The 24,654-nt window shown below is 61.6% G+C and overlaps 1 protein-coding gene across 5 annotated transcripts in view; it reads right to left on the reverse strand.

The window, feature by feature from the left end:
• Window positions 1–22,923, reverse strand: part of LOC308056528 (dedicator of cytokinesis protein 2-like) — a 77,278-nt gene extending 54,355 nt beyond the window's left edge. For all 5 annotated transcript variants that reach the window (XR_013924862.1, XM_080372086.1, XM_080372084.1 and 2 more), the window contains exons 1-22: window positions 22,749–22,923; window positions 20,681–20,764; window positions 20,445–20,485; window positions 20,160–20,215; window positions 19,952–20,048; window positions 19,733–19,881; window positions 19,109–19,244; window positions 18,835–18,989; window positions 17,984–18,065; window positions 16,703–16,838; window positions 15,547–15,622; window positions 15,008–15,087; window positions 14,349–14,474; window positions 14,106–14,230; window positions 13,136–13,234; window positions 12,596–12,668; window positions 11,575–11,678; window positions 8,537–8,726; window positions 6,200–6,297; window positions 5,571–5,660; window positions 4,883–4,983; window positions 4,584–4,718 (exon numbers count right to left, since the gene is read on the reverse strand). Coding sequence is in view for 4 of the 5 variants with exons in the window: in XM_080372086.1 (XP_080228212.1) it covers window positions 4,584–4,718; window positions 4,883–4,983; window positions 5,571–5,660; window positions 6,200–6,297; window positions 8,537–8,726; window positions 11,575–11,678; window positions 12,596–12,668; window positions 13,136–13,234; window positions 14,106–14,230; window positions 14,349–14,474; window positions 15,008–15,087; window positions 15,547–15,622; window positions 16,703–16,838; window positions 17,984–18,065; window positions 18,835–18,989; window positions 19,109–19,244; window positions 19,733–19,881; window positions 19,952–20,048; window positions 20,160–20,215; window positions 20,445–20,485; window positions 20,681–20,764; window positions 22,749–22,791 (2,276 nt within the window). In the remaining variant the exon portion in view is untranslated. The remainder of the gene's footprint in view (window positions 1–4,583; window positions 4,719–4,882; window positions 4,984–5,570; window positions 5,661–6,199; window positions 6,298–8,536; window positions 8,727–11,574; window positions 11,679–12,595; window positions 12,669–13,135; window positions 13,235–14,105; window positions 14,231–14,348; window positions 14,475–15,007; window positions 15,088–15,546; window positions 15,623–16,702; window positions 16,839–17,983; window positions 18,066–18,834; window positions 18,990–19,108; window positions 19,245–19,732; window positions 19,882–19,951; window positions 20,049–20,159; window positions 20,216–20,444; window positions 20,486–20,680; window positions 20,765–22,748) is intronic.
• Window positions 22,924–24,654: the final 1,731 nt, after the last annotated feature.

The raw sequence follows: 24,654 nt of genomic DNA on the forward strand, positions 1-24,654 counted from the left end.
CTGGCCTAGATTTGCAAACTCACCTCCACCACAAACTCTTGACTACAAAATTCTGTATTTCTGTCTAAACGAGGGCACACATGAATGGGGTACGCTATTTTAACAATTGTAAGACATATTGCCAATGCTGATTTCCAAAATTTTAAGTGTGTAACGACTCAAATCAGAGCGGTAAAGCAGTTGGACCATCCAGCTCAATTAACCCAAGGTAATGGCTGATTTGCATTGCTGCAGCAGACTTAGGTCAGCACGGTCTTTAATTTAACACCAACCTATTGGTTTGGAGAAATTCATCAGGAAAACTGGAGGGCACAGCCTGGTGCTGAAGCCCGACATCACCTGGGACACTGGGCATGCTCCCACCTTGGTTCCTGCAGCTTCGGGCTCCGGCACGCATGGAGCTTGAGGAGCGGCACAGAAATCATACAGCACTGCCACCAAAGCAGTAGAAAAACTTATGGGGCCAGCAGCTCGCTAGGACTGTGACAAAACCTGCGCTGACCGTGATGTACTTGGGAAGGGTCAGCGTGGCTCTTGGGATGGGATGCCATGCCTGCAAACCCCCTGCCGTCCCACCATGGTGGGAGCCCAGCAGCCACCCCCAGCCTTTGGGGAACTCCAGGGATCCGAGCAAAGTCCCCTCAGGGGGGCCAGTGAGGACGCTCAGCAGCTGTGGGGTCCCTGGCTGCACAGGTAACTGGCTGGGGTGAGGAAGAGGCTGGTCCTCGCAGGGGTGCTGGGATGGTGGGAGCAGTAGAGGGGACGAGTGGGGCCATGGCAGAGCCCGCGGGTGCTGCCAGAGCTGGGGCAGGTGCGGGAACCAGGGGGGCTGAGCAAGGGGGCCACGAGCTGCAAAGCAGGTGGCTGCAGAGGGATTCTGGCAAAAGTGTGTGACCCCAGCCTCCCCCATGCCAGCAGAAGAGAACACCTGGCACGGGGCGAGCCCTGGGGTGACAACAAGCACTTTCAGGAAAATTTTGCTGTCCTCAGTGGCACCCAAAAAGCAGAAGCAGCTAGAGGAACTGGCAAGGAGGAAGCAGCAAGTGGGAGCCCACATTACCACGGCATCACCAAGCCCCAGCTCCCCCAGCCCCCTCCCAGGGTGATGGAGCCACACAGGTGCCAGGGGGGTCCAAGGGAACTCAGGGTTACCATGGTGGGGGACGGGAGAGGATCCTGACATCGTGAAGGGCGAAGGGGGCTCCACTGGCCCCTGCCTGCCCCAGTGCAGTGCATGGGGTGCCAAAGGGACTGTGGCTGGAGATGGGGATGTGTTCCCACAGGAAAGCATGTTTTGGGCACAGAGATCCTATGGCCAGCACCAAGGTCCGGCCCCTTCACAGCCCACTGGCTCCCACGCCTCCTGCCCGAGGCAGGGGGGAATCAGGGAGCCCCTTCACCCATGCAGTGGCCATGGAGCTGCCAAAGGGGTTTGAGCAATGAACCTCCTCCCCACACCAGCGGGCCCCGGCTCCATCATCCTTGTGGCAACCTGGGATCCTCATACAAGCTACTTGAGCTGCTCATCCCATTCCAGAGGTAGCTCACATAATCAAATAGATACAGAAATCTGCAGTAACTCATTATAATTACAATCTAATTTCTTTAAATTATAGACTGTGTACAAATTGTAGCACCATATAAAGTGTTTAGAAGATCTGAGGAGTCTGTGTTATTGCACTGTTAAGATCACTAAGATAAAGGGAAGATTAATAAAAACACTAAATGTCTTCAGGGATGTCTTCGTTCCAATGCAAACAAATTCACAGGGCTGTTTGCAAATGCTCCATATAATTAATTTTCTCTGCCAGCAGTTCTATAAACCGGGAAATATGCTCTGTATTTTCATACATGACGAGGATGTAGGTACCTTGTTCTAATGCTGGAGCAACGCAGAGCCCTGGAGCAGCTGCCTGGCCACAGACGAGGCCCTGGGAAGAGCGAGAGCGACAAGGAAGGACAGAGAGGAGTGCAGGGAGTGCCGGCAGACAGCAGAGTGAGGTGGTGAAGTCAGGGTGGGTGCAAAGTGAGGTCTGAGGGTCCCCGGGGGATACCAGGAACCCTACACAGCTCCTCACCACGAGCTGGGCACGGAGCACTGACGGGGACACCGACATGCATCCTGGCACCTCTGCGTGGTGCTCAGAGCCTTCGAGTGGAGGCAACAGACCCCGTCCCCCACCCCGCTCCCTGCAAAACAGGCACCAGCCAAACAGCAGCCACGTGGCACCGGCCGTCACACTGCCTCCCACACACAGGCTGGAGCCACATATGCTGTATGTGAGAGCCCTTGGCACCCCTGTGCCTCAGGGCACTTCGCCTTTCGGTGCCCTCTACTTGGAATGAAAGAGGAACCTCACTTGCTTTTTCTGGTAACTCTGATGGGTTGCGTTTTCAGTTTTCCACCTCAGCCCACCAGCACAGCTGGGCTCACCTACGCCTGCCCGGCAGAGACTTGTTTGTCCCATCATGCAGATAAGGCCAGGAACCTCATGCACACAGGGAACGAATGGAACCAGGTCCTGTGAGGACTCTAGAGGTACCTGGGGCGGGGGGGGACGGGACACTGACCTTGTCCTCAGCAGCAACCAGGAGCCATCAAGGCTCCCACCCCTTACACAGCCTATCACAGGGTCACAGCATGGTTTGGGTCAGAAGGGTCCCTCAAAGATCATTCAGTGCAACCCCCCACCATGGGCAGGGACATCTTTCACTAGATCAGGTTGCTCAAAGCCAACTTGGCTTTGGATGCTTCCAGGGATGAGTCATCCATAGCTTCTCTGGGCAACCTGCCCCTGTATCCCACCACCCTCACAGCAGAGAATTGCTTCCTTATGTCCAATCTCCACCAACCCTCCTTCAGTTTAAAACCATTGCCCCTCACCCTGTCACTACAGCCCCTGGGAAAAAGCTTCTCTCCCTTACAACCCCCTTTAGAGCCTGCGCTGGGCAGGGGGATGAGCCACTGAGCCAGCACAAGCGCAAGGGGGGCTAGCCCAGGCACCCCTTCCCCAGGCCCTGGGGCAGGCACTGTACCGCCTCTGGTCTTGCTGCAGCGTGAGGGACCCCTGAGACCAAACATGCACTGTGCATTGGAAATTATTTAGAAGTCAAGTGACTGGCTGAAGCGTGAGAGCAGCTGGGACAAGGTCTGAGAGCCGTGGGCGCTGTGAAAGTGCTTCATAGGAACCCTCCAGCGCCAAACACGTCTTTGTCACCGATGTGCCGGGGTGGTCCTTGCACAGACCCCGCTGCCCAAATTGTTGTCACTGCACCCTCCACCATCCACACCTGCTAACAGCAGTGTTAGTGCCGAGCAGGAGGCTCACAGGTAACACCATCGGCAGAGCCGACGATGCCATGGGGCCAGCACAGAGGCTGACGAAAAGCTGAGGGTTGAGATGGTCTGAGCTGAGCTCAGACAGCTCCACAGGAAGATGAGCCTCACTGAAAGCACAGTGTTTTCCTCTCCAAGGAAAAATCCTCTAAAAAGCTCCCAAACTGCATGGGTTGGGCAGGCAGAAGCTCTCCAGGAACAAGCAAGAGCAAGGCTGAGTGCCAGAAAACCTTTCCAGCTGCAGTGCTGGCTATGCAGGGGAGCAGGCTGCCTGGGGAAGTTTTGCTGTCTCCACCATAGGAGGTTTTTAAGAGAAAGTTGGAAAAACCCACTCATCAGGGGTGACTTGGGCAGGAGGCCCCTGCAGTCCCTCTGCCCTTACACATGTGGTGTTTGGATTAGCCGTACCAAGGAGATGGGCATTTCCCAATGCCATGGCACGTGGCAGTGGGACCCGGGGCAGGGCCTGACCACACTGAGATCGAGCAAAGCCACCAGCACTCTGGGGAGGGGACGTGGGCTCCACACCAGCCCAGGGCTCATGTGCAACCCCACCGCTGCCGCACCAAAGCTGATCTCACCAGCAGCCTGCACAAAGGCTCTCAATCAACACATGTGCAGGAAGAACCAGCAGCAATTAGCCTGACGGACAGCAAACCACAGGCATGCTCGTGCTGATGTTGACACATCGCCTCACTACCAACATGTTTTGCAAGTGCTGTGAGACACCACTTGTCAGCCAGAGTGGTTTCTGCGACTGCCACAGCCCCTTGTGCTGCAGGAGCTCTCCTGCCCCATGACAGATGGTGCTACCAACCACCCACACCAGTTCATGACTGCTCCAGCAGCAACCGGAGCACAGCGCACAGTGGAAAACTGCTGGAAACCCCAGGGAGAGGAAGCATGGTGGTGAAGGAGAGCCTGGCCAGGGACCAGTCACTGCCGTAGCACATCCACAGCGTGCCGAGCCCCATGGGTACCACCCCGGGGTGCCACATTGCACACGAGCAGCTGGCACTAGCACCAGGCAGGTCAAGGTGCCAGTGCCACAACCTCGGAACTGATGCTCAGCACCAACACTGCTCCCATGGCACATGGACCGCCACAGGACCTTACCGTTTCCTCACTCCTACAGATCCCATCACCAGGGGCCAACGCTCCAGCGAGGTTGCTGACACACAGCACTGGTGCAGCAGCCCAGCAGGGCATGGCACCTGAAGCAGTGGGAGCAGTCGCCAGTACTTACTGGGCAAAGAGGTGCCGGGAGCGGACGATGAACTTGAATATGTACTCCAAGGCCTTGAAGGTATGCATGAGCGGCTCACAGGGCTCCCCCTGGCTCGCATGGTCCACGTACTGCGTCAGCACGGAGATCAGCTTCCTGCAGGATGGGGATGTGTGTGGCCGTGGCTCGGCAGGTGTCCCAGCCTCAGCCAAGCAGCCATCCTGCAGCTCAGTTCCGCCGGCGCTCCCTGTGCCCCAGCCCTCCCTGCGCCCGCTGCCCCAGCCCAGTCCCTCCCTGTACCGCGGACGCCAGGTACGCACTTGTAGGCAAGCGTGGCACTGAAGTGCTGGCAGATGTAGGCCTCCAGAACAGCGTTGAAATGCTGGAACTTTCTGTCTGCCACCAGCCCCACAATGAAAACCTGAGGGGAGTGGGCAGCAAGCATGGCTCGGTGTGGGCAGAAGGATGCCCAGAGACAGCTGGCTGCCTGCACCCATGGCCAGAGTGGCATTGACCCCTTCTGGGGGCTGCTGTGGCCACCAGAGCCCCCTGCCTGCCCACCCAGCCTGCCAGGACGGGCAGACCTCCAAGACAGGATGCCCAATACAAGCCCCGAGCCCAGCAGCTTCAGAACTCCTCACAGCCAGCTTGCTCAGAGCTTGCACCTTCACCAACCCCAGCTGCCTACAGCAGCCACCCCAAACACAACCCTCCCCTGGTCCTGTCACTGGGGTCACTCTCATCTCAGCGTAGGAGAAATACCTTTGAATTTTTCTGGAATTGTCCCTTGGAGGGACAGCATCCCTGCAGAGCCACAACCCTGCCCTGTGCCAGGTTGGCCAGACCCTACCAACACAAGGCACTGCGGTGGAGCCAGAGCTGCTGCACAGCTCTGAGCACAGCTCACCCGGTCAGATCAGTGAGCCTCACCTGACCTGGGCCCATCCTGTACTGGTCAGTGGGCTCAGAGCCACACTTAGCACCCACAGGGAAGCAGGTCCCACTTACCAGGGCATCAAAGACAAGTGTGTCATAGACATCCGTATCTGAATGCTCCATCATGATGGAGAACAAGGCGTCCAATGTGTCCTGGAGGAACTGAGGGAGACAAGAGGACGGTGAGGGCTTGAGCATTGGCTCCCAGCATTGTCCTGGACCCACATCTGAGTGCAGGAGCAACCTGCCTGGGCACAGAGCTCCTGTGCCCGTCCTCAGCCTTTCTCAGCCCAGGGCGTCCAGTACTTTGCCAGGACATGACTCCCTAGCTCTGCCCGTCCCACAGTGGGAGCCCAGCACTGCCCCTCTGGCCGCACACTTGCCCCCCGTGGGGCTCCCACGGCCAACAGGGCAATCGCCACAGGCAGAGGCAGCATCTCTTCCTGGGGAAGAGGCACTGAGGCCATGCAGGATGCTTCCAGCCCACCCAGTACAGCCTCAGCCCAGGGCAGCTCCAGCAGCTGCTTTCGGCATCCTGGGCAGGCTGCCAGGAAAAGCACGGTGCCAACGCTGCCGCCCACCCGGCAGCTTTCACATCCCTCTGCCCCCCGGCAGCAGCCATATGGAGACATGGCTGGAGGTGTGAGTGCCGGAGCAGGGAAGATCCCAGTATGGCAGCAGAGGCAAGGTCCTGGCTGTACCTTGATGACCTCCCCTCCATCCACGTTCATCAGTTTCTGCAGGTTCTCGGAGAGGAGGCTGGGCTTGGAGCGCCACTTCAGCAGCCCCAGCAGGTTGACTGGGTGGGAGGAACAGGAGAGTCAGCACAGCTTCACTGGTTGCCAGGCCCAAACGTTACCGACCCCCAGGCCCCTGCATCCCCCCTGCACCACCCAGGGCAACCGGCTGGAGACCCCCATCCCTGGGAACACAGTGCCGCTCGCTGCTAGCCCCATGCTGGGAGAAGCACGGGGTGAGTGCCCATCATCATGAGCTCCCACCGCTCTACCTCTATCATGCAGCCACACGGGCAGGGGCTGCTTCCCTCCTTACCCCCTCCTCCTTGGGAGAAAAACTGAGGCCCAGAACACCAGGACTCAGCCCTGGAGCTGCAGCTTCCCAGGAGCCCTTCAAGGAAGGGACATCTGCTAGCAGCAGCCAGGACCCTGCCGAGCTCCGACTCCCAGTACAAACCCTGCTCAGCCCAGAAAGCTTCCTGACTTCCGTACCATAAAAGCATAAAACTCGGTCAAACAGAAGGTTGTTACTGCAGAAGCTGTAACTGTGCGGCAGGAAGGGAATTGACTGAACAGCAACGGCCCCAAGCCCCACTCGCACTGAACCTCAGTAGCCCCAGACTCTGTCAGCGCAGCAGCGATGAGTCACTGTGCGCCGTGTCCCTCGAGCCATGCGGCTATGGTCCCCAAGCCCCACACCCTGCGCCAGGGCTGCGGTTTCCCCAGCTGCGTCACTGCGCTTCAGCAAAAGTGGGACAAAGCATCGCCATCGGCCGGCCCTGCAGAGGGTGTGCAGCATCCCGCTGCGGGGTAGGAGGGAGCCCCGGCTTTTCTGTGCGATATTCCCTTGGCCAAGCTCCGCTGCCGCCTGCCCGCGGAGTGGGAAGCATGCCAGGCACTGGTGCTGCTGTGCAGCGTGTAACTCTCCAGACAGCTCCAGATGTTACCTACAGGCACTGATGCTGCCCACCCCAAGAGATGAGTGGCTGCAGCTGCTGCAGGGCTTTCCACAGCAACACAGATACGCGCTGAGAGCATGGCAGCGGCCTGAGTGCCGGCACCACCATGCAACACGGTGCGGTCGGGCCCGGCGAAGGACCGGGCTGCCTGTCCCCGTTATGGTGGAGGCACGTGTACCATGCTTCCCCGAGCTGGATGCCCGCAAGGGCAGCACGGCCCCACCAGCCCTCCCTGCCCGCTGCTGGCCTCGCACTCCCTTCCCTGCTCGCTTCAGAGGGGCACAGGAAGCCATCTGATAACCACCAGCACTCGCTCAAGGTTGCTGACACTTCTTTGTCCTGCCATCTCCCAAAACATTTTGTACGAGGTAAAATCCCACCAGCAAATGCCAATGTGCCTGTGCTGAGGTGGCATGCATGCTGGTGGCTGCCCTGCGATGAGCCACGCAAGGCACCCCAGGGCTGGAAGCCCACGCTTGCTATAACTGAGGACGGGGGTTTAAAAACAGGGAGTGCCAATTCCCAGCCTGGTTTTGAAGGGCCCAAGGAAGGTCACGGAGCCTTCAACAGCAACACTCAGCAGCTCCAAGATCAGAGGCAGCGGCTCAGTTCCCCCATGGGCACAAGCAGATTAATTACCATCTGCAAGGGTTTGTGCCAGCCAAGAAACTGCTAAGTACCCACAGCCCCTGGCAGCAGCTCCGCACCCCCAAGGTGGGAGAGTGCCTGGAAACACTTGCAGCCTGCAATTGTTTGTTCTCATTCCCTCGCCTTGGAAAACTAATCTGCTGCTAACTCAGAAGGGCTCAGGAGACAGACAAGCCAGAAGAAAACCTTAATAATAAAAAAAGAGGAAAAAAGAGAGAAACTCTCCAAGTTAAAGCCTGGAGTTATCAACCGGCAACATGCAAAAAAGACCTCACAGCAAACCATGTCCCGTCAGAGTGGCGTGGGCACCAGGGCAGTGCAACACAGGGTGCAGTAGCAGTGGTACCACAGGGCAAGGACAGCAAACACGGATTGCAGCACATCGGCCAGGGCAGCATTATCCATAGGATGGCAGCCCCCCAAGCCCCAGGACAATGCTGCCCCATGAGCCTGCACCCACCCTGGGAACAGCCTTGGCAGTCCTGACCATGTCAAAATGGCAATTCAGTCCTCACCATCCATACCTGCTCTCCCTGCATCTCCAGCAGGCTGTCCTGGCACCGGGTGCAGTGGGTGCAAGCCCCGGTCCAGCTGCTTTCCAGCCGTGGGGGGAAGCGCCATCCAATGGGTGAAAACGCACTGCTGGGGTGGGGGCACAGCCCCACCGCCACCCCTGCGGGGAGCTGGGACTCACCATTCTGGGTCAGCTTCGTGGAGCAGACGAGCGTTGAGATTTGGAAGCTGTCCCGGGCCGACACAGTTAAGCCCGACGCAGTCCCGCTCACACGGAAGGAGGAGCCGGAGAGGAGCTTCGGCTCTGGCAGCATCCTCGCAGAGGGCAGGGTCAGGTAGGCACCGGCATCTTCCAGCTTCCTGCTGTCACCCTGCAAGGCAGAGCACATGGCTTACACCAGGCTATGTGGCCCCATGGGACAGGGCTGGCCCCTGGGCTCCGATGTGACCCCACATCACATCCCCTGCAGGGGGGGACTTTGCTGTGCAGAATGGGGCAGGGCAAGGAGGTCAGCAGAGCCATGCACAGGGAATGGTGGCTCCCACGTAATGGCATCCTTATGGCTTGGTAGCCTCTGGCTTGTGGCAGTCACTGGGATGTGGGAGCTGGCCACTGCCCACGGTGCAGAGCCCTGTGCAGGCGGCACAGTGGGCTCACCCATCATTAATTTAAACAGAGTATCCAACAAAGCTGCTCCCTGCCGGGCTCTGTGGGGACCGTGCTCAGCTGGGACAGCTGACCGGGAAGATGCCGAGTCCAGGCCAGTGCCATTCAGGAAGGACACAAGAACCGGCAGGAGGAAAAGCGCAGGGGGATGTCAGTGACACGGAGGAGCCTGGGGCTGGCAGCAGCATTCTGGGAATGAAACACATGCCTGAGCACTGCCATGGGGATGGACACAGAGCAGGACACCAACCAAGTGGCCAGCACAGTCTCACACCATCACCATCACCAGCCCAACAGGATATTTCCTGCCGGCTGTGTCTTGGTCTCTCCATGGTATCAAAACGGCCCATTTCTTTTGTGTCCCCTACTGTTAAGTTGAAGAATTAAGATGGTGTTACATCTAGGAGGACTCACTGGAGTGACTTTCTAAATGATCCTTCCATGCTTGTTTGCAAGACTAGGATATGGATGTCCAAAGCTGGCCAGACATGTGATGGCAGACTGCAGCCTTGCCACCACGAGCTCACCGGTGCTTACTTATGGCTTGGCAACAGGGCATTTATCCTTCCCTGCCTGCAACCCTGCATGATAAAATTCTTCCTGCTGAAGGTCAGATGAAGATCACAAAATTGTTTGTTATTGGATTTTCTCTCCATCGAGCGTACCCACGGCAGCCAGCTGACTCACAGGAGGCACTGCACTTCTTCTGAGGGCAGCTAAGCCCTCGTAGGGTAACCTGGCTTAATTTCAGACATTTCTCGACCAGCATGAGATCAAGAGGTCTGAGAAGCTAAAAGCATATAATTCACATTCCTCTGGCAAACAAAGATAAAAAGATGAAATAGCTTCTGACTCCCAGAATCAAGCTCCTGTGTTTGCCGGGAAGAGCAGGAGTCAGCCGGGGAGAAGACAAAGCGGAGCACGACGGCTACTTGCTCAGGGGCAGAGGACGCTGGTGACTGTGACAGTTCGGCAAGGGCAGCAACAGCCCTTTAAGGAGTAAATGCACCCAGGAGGGAGGTGCACAGGGTTTGATCTCGCTGCCCCAGCCAGCGTCGGCAAGTCCCAAAGGCGCTCAGTGTTCCTGCCACAGCACAGGCTGTGGATGGGACAGTCCCCCAGAGAGCCAGGGACCATGTCTGCAGCTCCACAGGCCACAGTAGCATTTAAAGAATTTGGGCGTTTTGCAAGTGAAGAACAGGGAGGAGAGACACGATAACAATCTAAAATGCGTAGGAGCTGCTGGGGAAGAAAAGCGCAGCTCCGTTCCGGTGCAGGGCCCCCCGGGTTCCCTGTGGGAGGGAGGTTGGGCATCACAAGAGCGATAGATGAGGAACAGCAACGGCAGCGCAGGGACAGAGCAGCCGGGCGGGCAGGGGTGAGCCTGTCCTGTCAGCAGAGGCATTCAGGAGGTGGATGGGGTGGCCCCAGCGTGGGCAGACAGCAGAGACCTGCAAGGGTACGTGGGCAGCTCAGCTACGTGAGCGCGGTGCCAGAGCACACTGGGATGGCACTGCAACAGATCCACAGCACAGTCCTCCGATGTGGGACGACGGTGAGCACAGTGGTGTGCTGGCAGCCACCCATCTGCTGGGGCACTTCTGCTGCTAGGACATCACGTAGCTGCAGAAGCAGCATCAAGGTGCTGAGAGGAAAACGCAGGGATGAAGAAAAGGCACTCCTCCATCAAGCTCATGGGAAGCATTGGCTGAGGCCAGCTAGACAGCTGCCACAGCAGGCAGGAGACAGATTTTCTCATCCCAGAAAGATGCAGGACATGGGAAGGGAGATGGCTCTGCCTCGTATAACTGTGGTCACATCAACAGGAACAGCAGGGAAAATGAGAGAAAACTTCAGTTAAATACCAGAGCAGCCAAGGGGCTGAGGCAGGAAGGTCACCTCCCGCGGAGGCTGGGGCTCCTTTTCTTGTGAGGAACATAAAGTTGTGCCAACACACAGAGCAAGAGCCCTGAGCTCACCCCTGCAGCAGGAACCAGCTCACACCTCCCGCTCCCCTTGCCACAACCAGATGCAGCCCGGGCGACACAAGGGGGCACAAAGCAAGGAGGGGCAGCATATTTGTGGGGCTTTTCACACTCTGGTGTCAGAGCCAACTGTGTTTTTTCCAAATGAACAGCAAATTTTCCCTCCTTGTGTTCTCTGTTTGCTTTCTCAAAAGTAAAACCAAGCAGTTGTAGACAGAAAGATGCTGGTGAAATCAGGTAAAGTGCAGCAAATACCTTTCCAGGGACGTTCCCTTCCAAGTCAGATATGTTTAAGTTACCTTTTTCTAAACAAAACCTGTCATTCACAAGGGAGCAGTGCAGAGATTAGAGATGTCGTGTGCAGGGAGCATGGCACCCCACCATCAAGGACAGAAAGGGCAGGAGGGAGGGACTGGAAACCCTCCCTGGGACTTTGGGTGCATGCCACCAGCATGGTACTCCAGCAGGGACTAGGACCCCAGCCCCACGCAGGCAGCTGCCAGAAGAGCCACCACCCTTCAGCCTCCCTGCTTTGAGGGAGGGGGGTCTACCCACCCCCCCCCGTACCTTGTACAGAATGAGGTCATGCTCCCCATCACGCAGCGTGGTGCCGTCTGGTCGCATCAGCTTCACGAAGGCCATGGAGAAAATCCGCTCACTTTTGTCTTTGGCTGGGAGACACAAATGTGGGGTGAGGTGAAGCAGGCTCAGAAGGGGCCTGAGGACACCGTGCGCGGGCAGGGACCGGCCAGCGCAGCTGGGAGGTCCTGCCTTCCCGGCAGCTGCAGCAATCCGGAGGGGTGCTGCCAGGGAAATTGCTTTTCTTTTCCTGGAGTCCACAGGCTGCACCCACAGGCAGCAAGACCCCCTTGGTCTCCCCAGAGCACTTGGGAAAAGCAGCTGCTGCAGCTGTTTGAGAACCTTGGGAAGGGAGAAATGGGAGAGGTGGCAGCAACGAGGCAAGACGCAGCCCGGGGAGCTGCCCGGCTGCCAGCCAGCACCTGCTGCCCAGGCACGGAGAGCCACCCCGGTGGGAATGAGAGGGGCTTGGGGCAGGCAGGGCTCAGGGCGGGTAGGATCAGACCGGCAAGCAGCAACCTGAGCTGCAGGTCCCCACAGTGGCCCTGGGGAAGGTCCCCACAGCTGCAGGACATGCCACACCATGTCTCACCACGTGTGGTTGTCAGCTCTGCAAAGGCAGCAGCACCTCTGCTCCGGGAGCAGCGTGTCCTCCCAGCCATGCCACAGCCCTGCCGCAGCCAGAATCCATGGGATGGGGAGCGGGTGCTGTGGACAGCCGAGCGCGGGCACCCGGGGAGCAGCCGTGTGCAAGAGGCACGGTTTCCCAGAGGTCTGCTGCCTCACCATGGGTGGCAGGGACAGAGCAGAATGGGGTGACAGGTTCCTTCCCCTGCCATGGGATTCCATGTGTCACAGCATCCCTGGCACAGCCCCACATGGGGCGAGATGAGGGCTGCTCACAGGGCCCTCTTGCTCCTGCAGCCCCTGAGCCACGGACAGCCCGCCTCCACCACAGCCACTGCTGAGGGCATTAGCAGAGGAGGACCTGAAGAAAGGAGACACTTACAGTCACTGGAGGAGCGATGCCGGAAGGTGAACCTCAGGTGGGTCTTGTGGACATCTTCAATGGGAACAGCAATCTGAGAGAGAGAACGTGCGCCGGCATGAGGACAGGAGGACACACGCTGAGCAACCTGGCTGGCCAAGACCCCTCGGTGCTTGGGCAAACGCTGTGCTGAACTGTGGGTTGCTTCAATTCCAACCCATGTGCTCGCCTTTCAATTACTGAGGCTGAATTGGAGACACAGGTGCCTGTGCAGGGCTGGGGGGGGTGTGCCCACCTGCCCACCGGAGAGGCAGGAGTAATGCTGGAGCACTGCCCGTGATGCAGCGGACATGACCTCCCTGATGCTGGTTGCCCCGGGTCTCCACCTGGGGGTCCAGCCATGACCCTGGCAGCATCTCCTATCCTCCCCAAGCTGGGGGCTTTGCGCCCAAAAAGCCAGCCCTGATGGGGAGCCCCCTGCAGCAGCTCAGTCCTGCTGCATGGGAGGAGTGAGCAGCCCCAGTCCCACTCCAGTCCCTGTGCCCCAGAGCTGGTACCGACCTTGACCGTCTCCATCCACCGCTGATGCCGCTGCTGGTAGTATACCACAGAGCGGTACTCGCTCACCGGCTTGTCCCCTGCGCCGTGGTAAATCACATTCTGTGGAGAGGGCAGCAGCAGGAGAGATGCTTCATGGTCGGATCAAATAAACTTGAAGGGCTGAAAAGTGTTGCATTCCCTGCTAACCCAGGCGAGCCCCCCCCGAGCCGCTTTCCCCTGCCCATGCTGCAGCAGCCCCCACCTGAGCCCCCCAGCATAGGTGCCCCTTTACAACAACCCAGCTGGCATGGGGACATCTTTACAACCTTCCCCGGCCAGGCCAGAGGGGCCACAAAAGGCTTCCCTGTCACCTCCACCAAGCCTGGTGCAGCCTCCAGGGGAACCAGCAAGGGACACCCAGGCCCTAGGGGCATGGGCACAGGTTGGCTTCCATTGCCCTGTGGGAAGGGCATTATCAGGGCTGGAGGACAAGGTGGGGGCTGTGCCCTGGGACCAGCCCAGCAGGACCCTCAGCAATTCACATCCTGTTGCTTAGGGGCCAGGTGAGAACTGCATTTGAAATGAAAGCATAGGCTTTGGAGAGAGATAAGGCAACAGCCAGTCCTGGGGCAGGGAGAACTGGGTCTGAGCCTCCTCACATCCTCCTGGCAACCCCCCAGCTCCCTCCCCCCTCCTACCTCTCCTGGGGATGGTGACCAGGGACACCCCAAGGCCAGGGGCCTCTGGGGATGGCCAGGGGTTCTAGTTGTTCCCAGTGGAGGCCAATTTCCTCTCTATCCCTTCCCACCACTTTCCCAGATCTTCCCAGTTCTAAAGGGAACTTCAGGAGCTCCAGTAGCCAAAGAAGCTACTCCAGCCAGTTCATGCTGGCACCAACACCAGCACCAGGATGCTACGGAGCTGCTGCCTCTACCTGAGGTGATGTGGGAGACAGTCGCTTGCCCCAAGGCCAATCTGGCGCTTGCCATACCTGCACCACGTTGCCCGACTCATCACAGACACACACCGTCACCTCCACGTTCTTCTGGGTCTTCTTGTTGCCCTTGTCAAACTCACCCTGCACCAGTGTCAGGTAGATGTCGTTCCTGACATCTCCTGGGGAGGACAGCCCTGTCAGTGAGGCCAGGTTCCCTTTGCAGAAGGGCACCCCATAACCCCACGCCAGGACCCCCAGAGACCATCCAAGGGATGGTCCAACCGCCACGCTGCTTGCCTGGCATGATGACCTCCGGATAGCCTAGCTTGCGTGCCACCACCGTGCTGCGGTCCACAAGGTGGGGATGGTCCTTCCGCACCTGGCTCAAGTCTCCCCACAGCATCTTCAGGGACACCCAGAACCCTGCCAGGACAGAGCATGGGATGTCAGTCCCACAGCCCGCGCCGGCTCAGCCTGAGCTGTGGTGTGCCAGGCAAGGTGGCCAGCCACGCATGCCTCCTGTGGAAGCAGCTGCCCCTTCCCGGGCTCAGCCCTGGCTGCGTTTGGGTGGGCAGTCGCTGCCGGAGACCCCATACAGCTCTGATCCCAATTACTGAGACAATTCACACGCCAAGCCCTGGACGCACCCAGGGTCAAACTTGCACCTCTGTGGCCACTGCAGTTTTTCAACAGGTGACAGCATGTAAGAGCTCGGGGGAGGCAGCAGGAGGGGGCCCATGGCCAACCAGCAACTGGAGTGAGCGGCCCAACCCCGCAAGGAGCAGCATGGGGCGGCTGCCCCAGCATGGGGGGCCAGGGGGCAGCGCAGGTCCCCAAGCACAGGCAGCAGCCACAGAGAAATGCAGGATGGATCAGGGAGGGGTCTTGCCCTGTCCCCCACCATGTACTGTGGCACAGAGTGGGTACACAGGGCACAAGGAACATGGGGGCTCTACCTTGTCCCTTGTGGTTGATGTCCTTCCCCTCCACCGCTTTCCTGATCATGTTGTGAAGAAAATCGTTGTCAGCAGCCACCCTGCAAACACGAGAGCATGGTGATTCAGAGGAGCTCCCCACTGGGCATGCACAGGGAACCCGTGCGGCTGCTCCCCACAGCCAGGCACCAATCACCAGCAAACTGAACAGCCCACGTCCCACTGCAGCTCTCAAACCTGCTGCCCACCAGCCCACTGGGAGGGAAGAGCAGGACAGCATCCACAGCGGACCTGGGACCCGAGTACACATGTGCCCCGAGGGGCCGGGCAGCAGAGCTCTGGCGGGGCTTCAGCATCTCTCAGTGTGTTGCTGCCCATAGAAATACCCCTTTTTTAACCTTGATGAGTTCCTGGACCTGGTGACATCATGAGCCAAGGATCCACAGTCCCTTTGCAAAGCCTTATTTAACAAAAAATCTTTTGTCTTTGATCCTGGCATGTCTTATCCCCTTGTAACCACTGCCCCACCGCTCGCTGCCTCCGGGCCCCATGGGACTCACAGGTGCACGGGGATGAAATGCTGCTTGTCCTCATCACTCTCGCTCTTCCCCTTGGTGATGTCCGTGATGTCCATCACTGCAGTGGCATAGATGGAGCAGAGTGGGGCAGTTGCCACAGGCACCAGCAGCCCCAGCACCAGGGACCTCTGTGCCAAATCCTCCCAGGACCACCACCCAGGACAGTTATGCCCTGTCCTGCAGCCGCCGCTTCACCTGTGCCCCCAGCACTGACCCTGCTGTGCCCTGGCCTGGGTTCCACAGGCAGGTCCTCATGCCCCACTGACACCCACCCCCAGCCACCCCAGGGCAGAGGTGGCTGCTCAGGGCTTGCACCACACACCCAGCACCCGAACAGTATGCAGAGATGGTACTGCCACCAACCAGACAGTCACCAGAGGTGGCCTCAGAGCTTCAGGGCAGATTGGGGCCAAAATAAGGCATATCCAGAATCTCTCCATCACCCACAGACAGGGCCCCTCCCTGGGGACACACAGCTCGGAGCACAACTAGCTGCTGATAGGTTCATCATTCACCTGGTGATTTCTCTGTGGCTGAGCTCTTAGCTAAGAGTGCTCCTGGGGGCACCTCCAGCAGCGTTGGGCTGGGGGTCCCCTATGCCACGCAGCGAGGAGGGGTGGCTGGGCACCCTGAGTCCCTCTCCTCTGCTGGGGCAGGTGCACTGCCTCCCCACGGGCCCTGTGGCCGCAGCCCCAGGATGGATGGCAGGGCCAGCCCATGGAGGATGACATGAGGGTGACCAGGGGAAGTGCTTGGCTCTGGCCGTCACAGGAGCAGGGAGCCAAGGCTCTCCTGGCTGCTGGAGCGGCTGTGCCAGATCCCTCCCCACACCCCAGCACCAGGCACCTGCGGGGAAGTGCCTGTGCCACCATGGAGGGGTTGTGGGTCAGGATGGGGAGGGGGAGATAGGACTCAGGGGGATGGGACAGAGTGTGGCTGTGCAGAGGAAAGTGAGGGTTGGGGTCTGCGTGCAGGGACAGGGGCCACTGGGCTGCAAGGTGGGAGCAGCCCTGGGGTGTCACCACCCTGAACCAGTGAGCCCCATGGAGCCTGGTGGCTGGGAGGTGGGTGCTAGGGGTGCTGTCATGGGCAGCACCAGGGGTCTCCTCCCTGCACCCACAGCAGACTCTGCTCTCACCTGAGATGCCAAAAGGCCGCCGGAGGCCCGTGCTGAGCTTGCGGCTGTAGGTCTCCCGGAGGTCCATGCGTCCCACCCGGATGATCTGGCACACCAGGAAAAGCCTCTCCCGCTTCAGATCTTTGCTGCCCAGGTCCTGGGGAACAGAGTGGCTGCATGAGCCTCACACTGGCAGCTCTGTGTGGGGATGTGCCTCTGCTGGCACCATGTGACCATGGGGCGTCCAGGGCTGGAGGACATACCAGCAGGTGCACAGCCACCATGGGTCCCCACACCCAGTGCCCCAGCTCTGCCTTCAGGGGCCAGGGAGCCCCCTGTTGCTGTGCCCCACAGAGACACTCAGCTGGTGGGCATGCAGCCCCCCATCCCAGAGAGCTTGGGATTTCTGTGCACCCCAGGCAGCCCCAAACCCAAGGGATGGGGACAACACCAGAGCTGGTGGAGACTGATGGCCCCATGGGGCACCCATGGGCCAGGCAGCGTGGGTGAGTGGGAGATGCAGCCCTGGGAGGGAGCAGGTCTGACACGGTGTAGGGTTTGGTGGCTTGGCCACACGCCCCACCTCTGGGCACCCTGTGGGAGCCAGCTCCCAGGGTTGCTGCCCTTGTGCAAGAACCTTCCTGCAGCACGGGGCAGGGTCATGCTGCAGCACACAGGGACATGTGGCTGACACCAGCAACGGGCAGGGGTCAGAGGTGGGTGAGAGCCAGGGGAGCTGGAAGTGCTGATGCTGCTCATTAGCATTGATTTTCCTGGCTCATCTGCATATCAGCCCATGGCTCCGCTCGGGCCATCCTGAGGGTCAGCTCAGCTCTGCTGGTGCAGCGGGAAAAATGCTGGGTCAGCAGATGCTGTCTGTGCCTCCTCCCGCTCGCGGCAGAAGACCGCCAAGGCTGGCTGCGGGTGAGGGATGGAGCAGAGATGGGGCACGGGCACCCCAACAGCCCCAGCAACCTCGCACCTGGGAGGGGAGGCTGCAAGGGGCAGCCCCCAGGCAGGTGCCTACATTCCGGTGCCAGGACTGGTCTGCACAGGAGCCATGGGGCTGGTCAGCCTGGGGGGCACAGGAGCAACGAGCAGCCAGGATGCAGCTGCTTGCAGGGGGACGTGGGCTGCAGCGGGGTCTCATCTCAGGGGCCTGGTGCATGGTGCTGGATGCATCTGAAATGCTGCAGGGGGCGGGGGCACCGCTGCAGGTGGCAGGAGGGGAGGAGGTGCAGGCAGCTCTGCGGAAGGGGGAGGCAGCAGCAGCAGTGCTGCTTGCAAGGGGTCTGCACTCACCGTGAAGATGGCCTTGAGGTTGTTGAGCAGCTCAATGTCCTGTGGGACCCCTGTGCTGGCCCAGCGGATCACGTAGTTCTCGCTGCGAGGGGAAGGCGATGGGGTGAGGAGCCCACGGCAGGGGCCAGGCACCAGGACATCAGAGCTGGAGCTCAGTGTGTCCCTGCGTGGTGGGGTCCCCCAGGTAGAGCAGCCCACAAGCAAACACGATGTGGGCTGAAGCACTTCGGCCACAGGCAGGGCGCTGCTTGGGCCCCATGTCACGTGCCTGGCCCCTGCCAGCTCCCGCCATCCCACCAGCAGCAGCACACTCGGGTGGCCCAGCCCCAGCTGCCCCAGCAGCGGGGAGGCTGCCAGCCCAACCCTGCCCACGGCAATGCTGGTCGGGCATGTCAGCACACCTAGTCCCTCACATGGGGGCACGTTGCCCCGGCAGTACCCAGGGTCTGGCATGGGCTGAGCCAGCATCTGGCCACCACGGGCAGATGGGCACAGCACAGCATGCCGCAGCACACTGCAACGGGCCACAGTGTGCCAGGCACACACCACCCCAGGCGGGATGAGCCAGGCAGGACACACTGCCAACAAACCCTCCTGCCCCAGAGGAGAAAGCGCTGCAGGAAGGGACATGCCTCTCTCCCCCACTGTGAGCTGTGCTGGCTCGTGCTGAGCTGGGTGGGCGGCCAGGCTGGGCAGGACAGGGGTGGGCAATAGAGGTACAAAGGGGCAGGGGCTTCCCACAGAAGGGGGATAGGACCAGGGGATACTGCAGGGAGCAGGGGGCAGGCATCCAGCTGAGCCGGTGGCAGAGGTCTGGCAGTGGGGCTGGTCCTGCACCACTGGGGCCCCACCTGATCATGCGCTGCTCACTGGGGTCGTATAGTGCCATGAAGAGCTGTGCCTCCTCGCCGATGTTGCAGACAAAGTTGCGCACGCAGAGGTAGAGGCTGTGGGAGGGCGAAGCTGCCAGGCGGGCGCTGCAGCCCAGCGCGCTCTGCTGCGGGCTCTGTGGGGCACGAGGCTGCTCAGCCCCATGGCACAGCTGTGGCACAGCACAGCCACAAGTGGGGCAGCAGGCTCTCGGCACGGAGGGGTCAGCATGCCAGGGCCAGCACTGGCTCTCACCATCTCCTCCTGAATGCGCTGTGTGATGGTCTGGGCAGCCTTCTTGTGCGCCTGGAAGAGGCTGATGATGCTGGTCCTGTCAGGGTCCAGGATGTTTTCATCCTCATCCCGCACCACCAGGTCCAGAGCAAGGATCCTGTGGTGTGGAAGCCAGGACAGGGTGAGGCGATACCTGGCACTTGGCTGGGCCAGGGCCACACGGGTCTGTGCACACCACTGAGACCCGCCTGCCCTGGCACAGGGTCTGAGGGCACAGTGTGGGGGAAGGACAGACCACGATGGGTCCCGGCCAGCAGCAGAGCCCTGGCAAGGGGGCAAGAGCCAGGCAGCACCAGGGACGCTCTCCCACCCCAGCCATGGCCCCTTGGCGATAGCCCTCGGCCAGGTAGCTTGCACAGCCCCCAGCACCTTCACTGTCCCCAACCACTATGGGAGAACCAGCCAGCCAGGACAGTGGGGACACAGGGTGCCCCAGGAACACGCAGCCAGCATGATGGGGACACAGAGACAGACAGACAGGTTGGCAGGGACACTGCAGCAGAAGGGCCAGGTGTCACTTGGTACCACACAGCCTGTGCCTGGGGCAGGGGCCTGGACCCCCCCACGCTCCGTCCCCACTCTCACTTGTTGCCATAGTCGATCTTGCCGGTCACCTCCTTCTTGAGCTGCAGGAGCTCATCCTTGGGCAGTGTCCCCGACAGCAGCTGTGAGCGCCGCTCCATCAGCTCGTACATCATCTGCTTCACCTGCTGGTACCGCTCCATCTGCCCTGCCTGCGGGCAGCAGCGTGAGGTCACAGTGTGCCCCTGCCAGCCCCGGCCCCCCCAGCACCCCGGCCCTCACCACATAGAGCTGCTTCCAGATGGTGGCCCACTCCCGCAGCGTGGTGGTAATCTCCTGCACCATGGGCATCTCGGTGGGGATCACACTCTCCTCCGCCCTGGGGAGAGGCACAGGGAGCCCTGAAGCCCTGTGGCACCGCACTGGCCCCCAAGCTGCACAGGTAAATGCAGCCCACCCACCCGTGCCCATACCCACATCCAGTACCTACCCCCTGTGCTCCACCACGGCACCCTTCAGGTGGATAAGCGAGGCTGGGAAGATGCCCTGGGAGAGCCAGAGCTGTCAGCACCCACAGACCGGGCTGGGTGGGAGACAGCCCCCCTGGGGGACCATGGCTGGGGGCTCCCCACCCCAGGACCGAGGGTCCTGCAGTGGGTCCCAGCCTGGCAATGCCGCAGGGTGCCTGGCACATCCCCCCAGCAGGGACAGGGCAAGCTGCCAGCTGTGCCAGCACCCCCACCATGCCCTGGCCCCCCAGCAGCCCCCCACCTACCTGGATAGCCCTGTTGCTGAGCGAGTACCCACGGTACCAGCCTGCAAGGGGAGGGAAGGGGACACTGTTAGCCACGCCTGGGGACCCAGCAGCCCGTAGCAGGGCTGTGTGCCTGCCAGCACAGCCAAGAGAAGGAGCACAAAGGTCCCGTGTTATGGTGCAGCCAGCTACCCAGAACAGCCTCTCATGGGCAGGGGATGGCATGGGGCCTGCTTGGGGCTGCTGGACCCCCTTACCCTCGGAGGCCTGCAGGATGTGCACCGTCTCCCCAATCTGCAGTGGGAGGTGATGCTCGCTGGTGCGCGGGAAGTTCCACACAGCTGCAGGGAGAGGGACCAGGAGCCGTGAGTAGGGGTCCCTCACCCAGACCCCCCTCACCAGCATAGCCCACCCTCCCCAGGCCCTGGGCACCTGTGCCCTTCAGGGAGCGTGCCCTACAGCCAGCCCCCCCTCAAGAGGCAGAGCCACCTTGCTCAGCCTTGAGAGGTGGTACAGAGTCCCAACCCCATGCAAATGGTGTAAGACCCCCAGGCAGGCACGGTGTGAGGCAGAGGAGCGCTGGCCGAAGCAGAGCAGGGGTGGGGAGGGGACCCTGGAACCCGAGAGCCACAGCACAGCCCACACGGGCACAGCAGGAGCCATCAGCCCCCCTCTTCCAGCACACAGGGGTCCCCTGGCTGGTGTCCTCCCCGTCACACTGCCCGCCACCCAACCCCAGATGCCCGGCCCCGCCAGGCAGGCCCTAGCGAGTGCTGAGCCCGGTGGTCCTGCTCCCACTGCAGGCAGTGCAGGGGGAGCAAGGGCCAGCCGAGCCCTCGCCTGGAGCAGCAGCACTGCAGCCCGTGGCTAGCAGCTCAGGGGCACGCAGGGCAGCCCCGGGGGGCGGTGGGAGCTGGTGGCGGGGGCTGCAGGGTGTGGGGGCGCTGGGGGGACTGGTGGCAGCAGGAGCGCAGGAGCTCTCTGTCAGCCAGGCGCTTCCTGCTGTGGCGTGAGCTGCACCGGCCGGGCCGCGGTTAGACCTGCCGCTATTTCTGGTCCTGGGGACAGTGACGGCTCTGTCTGGTGTAGGCAGCCCTGGCTCGGCCGCAGGACCATCCGCACTCTGCACCGGCGGAGAGCCCCCAGCAAACGTGCCTGCACCCACTACCAGCCCCGGCCAGGGCCAGCTCAAGCTGCAACACCCCCAGACCTCCATGGCTCACTGGGACCCCCGTGCTGGTCTCTGCACACCCTGCAGCACCGGGAGCCCCAAGGCCCCGTGGGACTTGTCCTGCCGCCCTGCTCTCCACGCAAGGACCTTGACCCAGCTTGGACTAGCACCTGGCCCTGGTCCGGGCTCGCTCCCCTCCAGCCCCTTGCCACCTCCCAGCACCAGCCAGGCCAGGCTTCCTTGCAGGGCTGCTAACACCCATCGGGCACAAGCAGGAACGGAGACAAGGGCCTGCTCCAGGTGTTGCCTGGGACCCTGCGGGGCTCAGCCTTGGCTCCGGGCGCTGGCAGCAGTGCAAGGGAAAGGCATGGGAAACAGCCTCGGCCAGAAACGGGAAGTGGTTGCAGGGCTTCAAGGGCCAGCGTGGGGAGTGTGTGCTCGCACCAGTGCTGGGGCTGGCACCGGGAGCCTGAGCTGGGTGGCAGTGCAGGGTACCGGGGCTGCCCAGGGCTTCGCCATCACCAGCACAGGGGCTGGCAGCAAAGCCCTGGCCAGGACCAGGGGAAAATTAAGGGGTGGTTCTGGGCTCCCCAGGCACCTCCCTGAGAGCAGGTCACACACAACACAACACATAACAACCCACCATTAACAAGCTAATCACCCCTTGGGTAGAGGCTTCTGCATTCCAACAGCCAGGCTGATCGAGACCCATAGCTCAGAGGGGAGGGCCAGCTCCTGCACCAAGCCTCCATCCCCAGCCCCACAACTCCCCATCCCCACCCAGCATCAGCCACGCTCAGCCTCTGGGCACATAGGTCTCGCTGACACCTGCCCTGCACAGCCCCACGTCACCAGCCCTGCAGCCCCTCATTGACCCTCCATTCAGCCCTGCACTCATCGGCCCACCCAGCACCAGCATTGTGGAGACGGGGTCCCCACCTCACACCGCTGCCAGCCCCACCAGCGCTGCTCACCCTGCACCACGGCCCAGCCGCCATCACCCACCCCTCCACAGCCCGCTGCTGCAGGGCCACCATGGCCAGTGGGCTCCAGCAGCATCACCTCAGCCACAAGCACCCCATCCCACCAGCCCCCACCCCTCTGGGGAGCGCAGCAGGGCCGGGCACCCACTCCGCCCTGAAGCCTGAACTCACCCACGCCATACTTCTCCTCCTTGGTGGGCAGCCATGGGGCCATGGCTGGCTGTGCTGCAGGAACCGGGGCCCTGTGCGGGGTGGCTGCTGGTTCCTCCTGCCGCGCTCCCCAGGTCACGTGCACCTCACTGGCTTGTGCAAACCTCTGCTTCCTCAACACAGCTGGGTGCTGTGAAGACCCACCCGACTGCCCTGCTGTGTACCATGGCAGGGGTGGCAGGGACGGAGCCCCCAGGACCCCACCACCCACCCACCCAGGGGCTCAGGCGGGTCACCAGCCCTGCCTGCAGGGTGCAATGGGGCTGCTGGCCCCGGGTGATGCTGCAGCACGGTGAGCCCCTCTGGCTGAGCACCACTGCCAGAGCCCAGCAGCCTGTGGGACACTGGGCTGGAGTCCGGAGCAATGGAGCAAGCACAGCCTCAGCCACCCCAAGGTCCAGGGAGCCACAGCGAGCTGTGAACTTGGGCCAGCTGTGCCGCTCCAGACAACACCGCTGAGACAAGGCCTCTGCCTCCCCAGCCAGGGCTGGCCCATCCCCGTCCCTCGGCGCACAAGGCTCTGTGGCACAAAAGCCAGCGTGGTGCAGGGATGCAGCCGGGGCTCTGTGGGCTGGCGCCCAGCCCTCCGCTCCCTGCCGCACCAGGACAGCGAGTGAAGCAACGGTTCGGCATCAACCACTTCCTTCCTCCCTCCTGCTGCAAACCCCAGTTGCCCAGCGCCTGCGGGTTCGCCAGGACTGGATACTCAGCCTCCGGCCCTGCTCAGCCCTGGGCCAGCACTGGCCAGGTCCTCTCCCCCTGCACGGCCACACCTGCTGCTGGCCTGCCACAGCCAGGCTGCTGCCCTTGCCATTAAAAACATTTCTCCATCAGCCCCTTCCAGGCAGTGCCAGGCTCCTTCCCGGCCCGTCCATGCCTCTCTGCCAGCCCAAGCCTGCTCCAGGGTCACCCCTGGGTGCAGCTCCCCCATCCTGCAGGTCACCCCTGGCCCAAAGCCCACTCCAGGCAGCCCTCATGGACCCTTCAGCCTGAGGAAGAGATGATGAAGGGGACGGGGAGCCCCAGAGAAAAGGGAGCACAGACAGGTTTAGGTGAGCTGCTGGAACTGGGTGTGCAGGGGAATCCAGGAGGAAGAAGGTGGCCAAGGGGGTTTAAGGGACTCTAAGCACAGGGAGGTGGAGGGGACAATGCAGCATCCTCCCCTCTGCCTGGGGGTCTGCTCCGGGCAGCGGCACAGCCGGGACCCTGGCTGGAGTGGCAATACCAGCCGAGCACCTCAGGGCGGATGGGGCCGGGTCGAAGAGCTGCCTCGGCACAGCAGGGTCCCGGGATGGCGGGTCTCTCCCGGAGCTTCCCCTTCCGCCGGCAGCTGGGGGTCCTGCACCCGCTTGCGCGGGCGGTCTCCGACGCCGAAACCCCGGGGTGGGCAGGGAGCACACGGCCCCTGCCCTGCTCTGCCCCGCGGCCCGGTCCCGCGGCCCCGGCAACTCCGTGCCGCGGGGGATGCGCCAGCTAGACCGAGCCCGTCTGCCGGTCTGGCAGCTCCACCTGCCGGTCCCCACCGGCCGCACGCCGGGACCCGCCGCGGGCGACAGGCGCCCACTTCGGGAGTAGGGTCCCGGCCTCGTCATGCCCGGCACCGGCACGGGATGCCGGCGGGCTGGGGCTGCAGCCGCGCTCTACGTGGGGCCCCGCAGCCGGGATCCTTGGCAAGGGCACCGGGCCGCGGCTGAGGAGCGGGCCGGCCGGCGGGCTGGGCAGCGCGGGGTTCGCCGCTGGGAGGCGGCCAGGCCCGGGCTGCCGAGCACGGTCCCGCCCGGGACACGAAGCGCGGCCGGAGCCGGGAGCGCTGCCGGGGCGGGCCCCGCTTTACCGAGGCCAGGACCCGGGGTCCGGGCAGCTGCTC

The sequence above is a fragment of the Falco punctatus genome (genome assembly GCF_963210335.1).
Source record: "Falco punctatus genome assembly, chromosome: 1".
Taxonomy (NCBI): Eukaryota; Metazoa; Chordata; class Aves; order Falconiformes; family Falconidae; genus Falco; species Falco punctatus.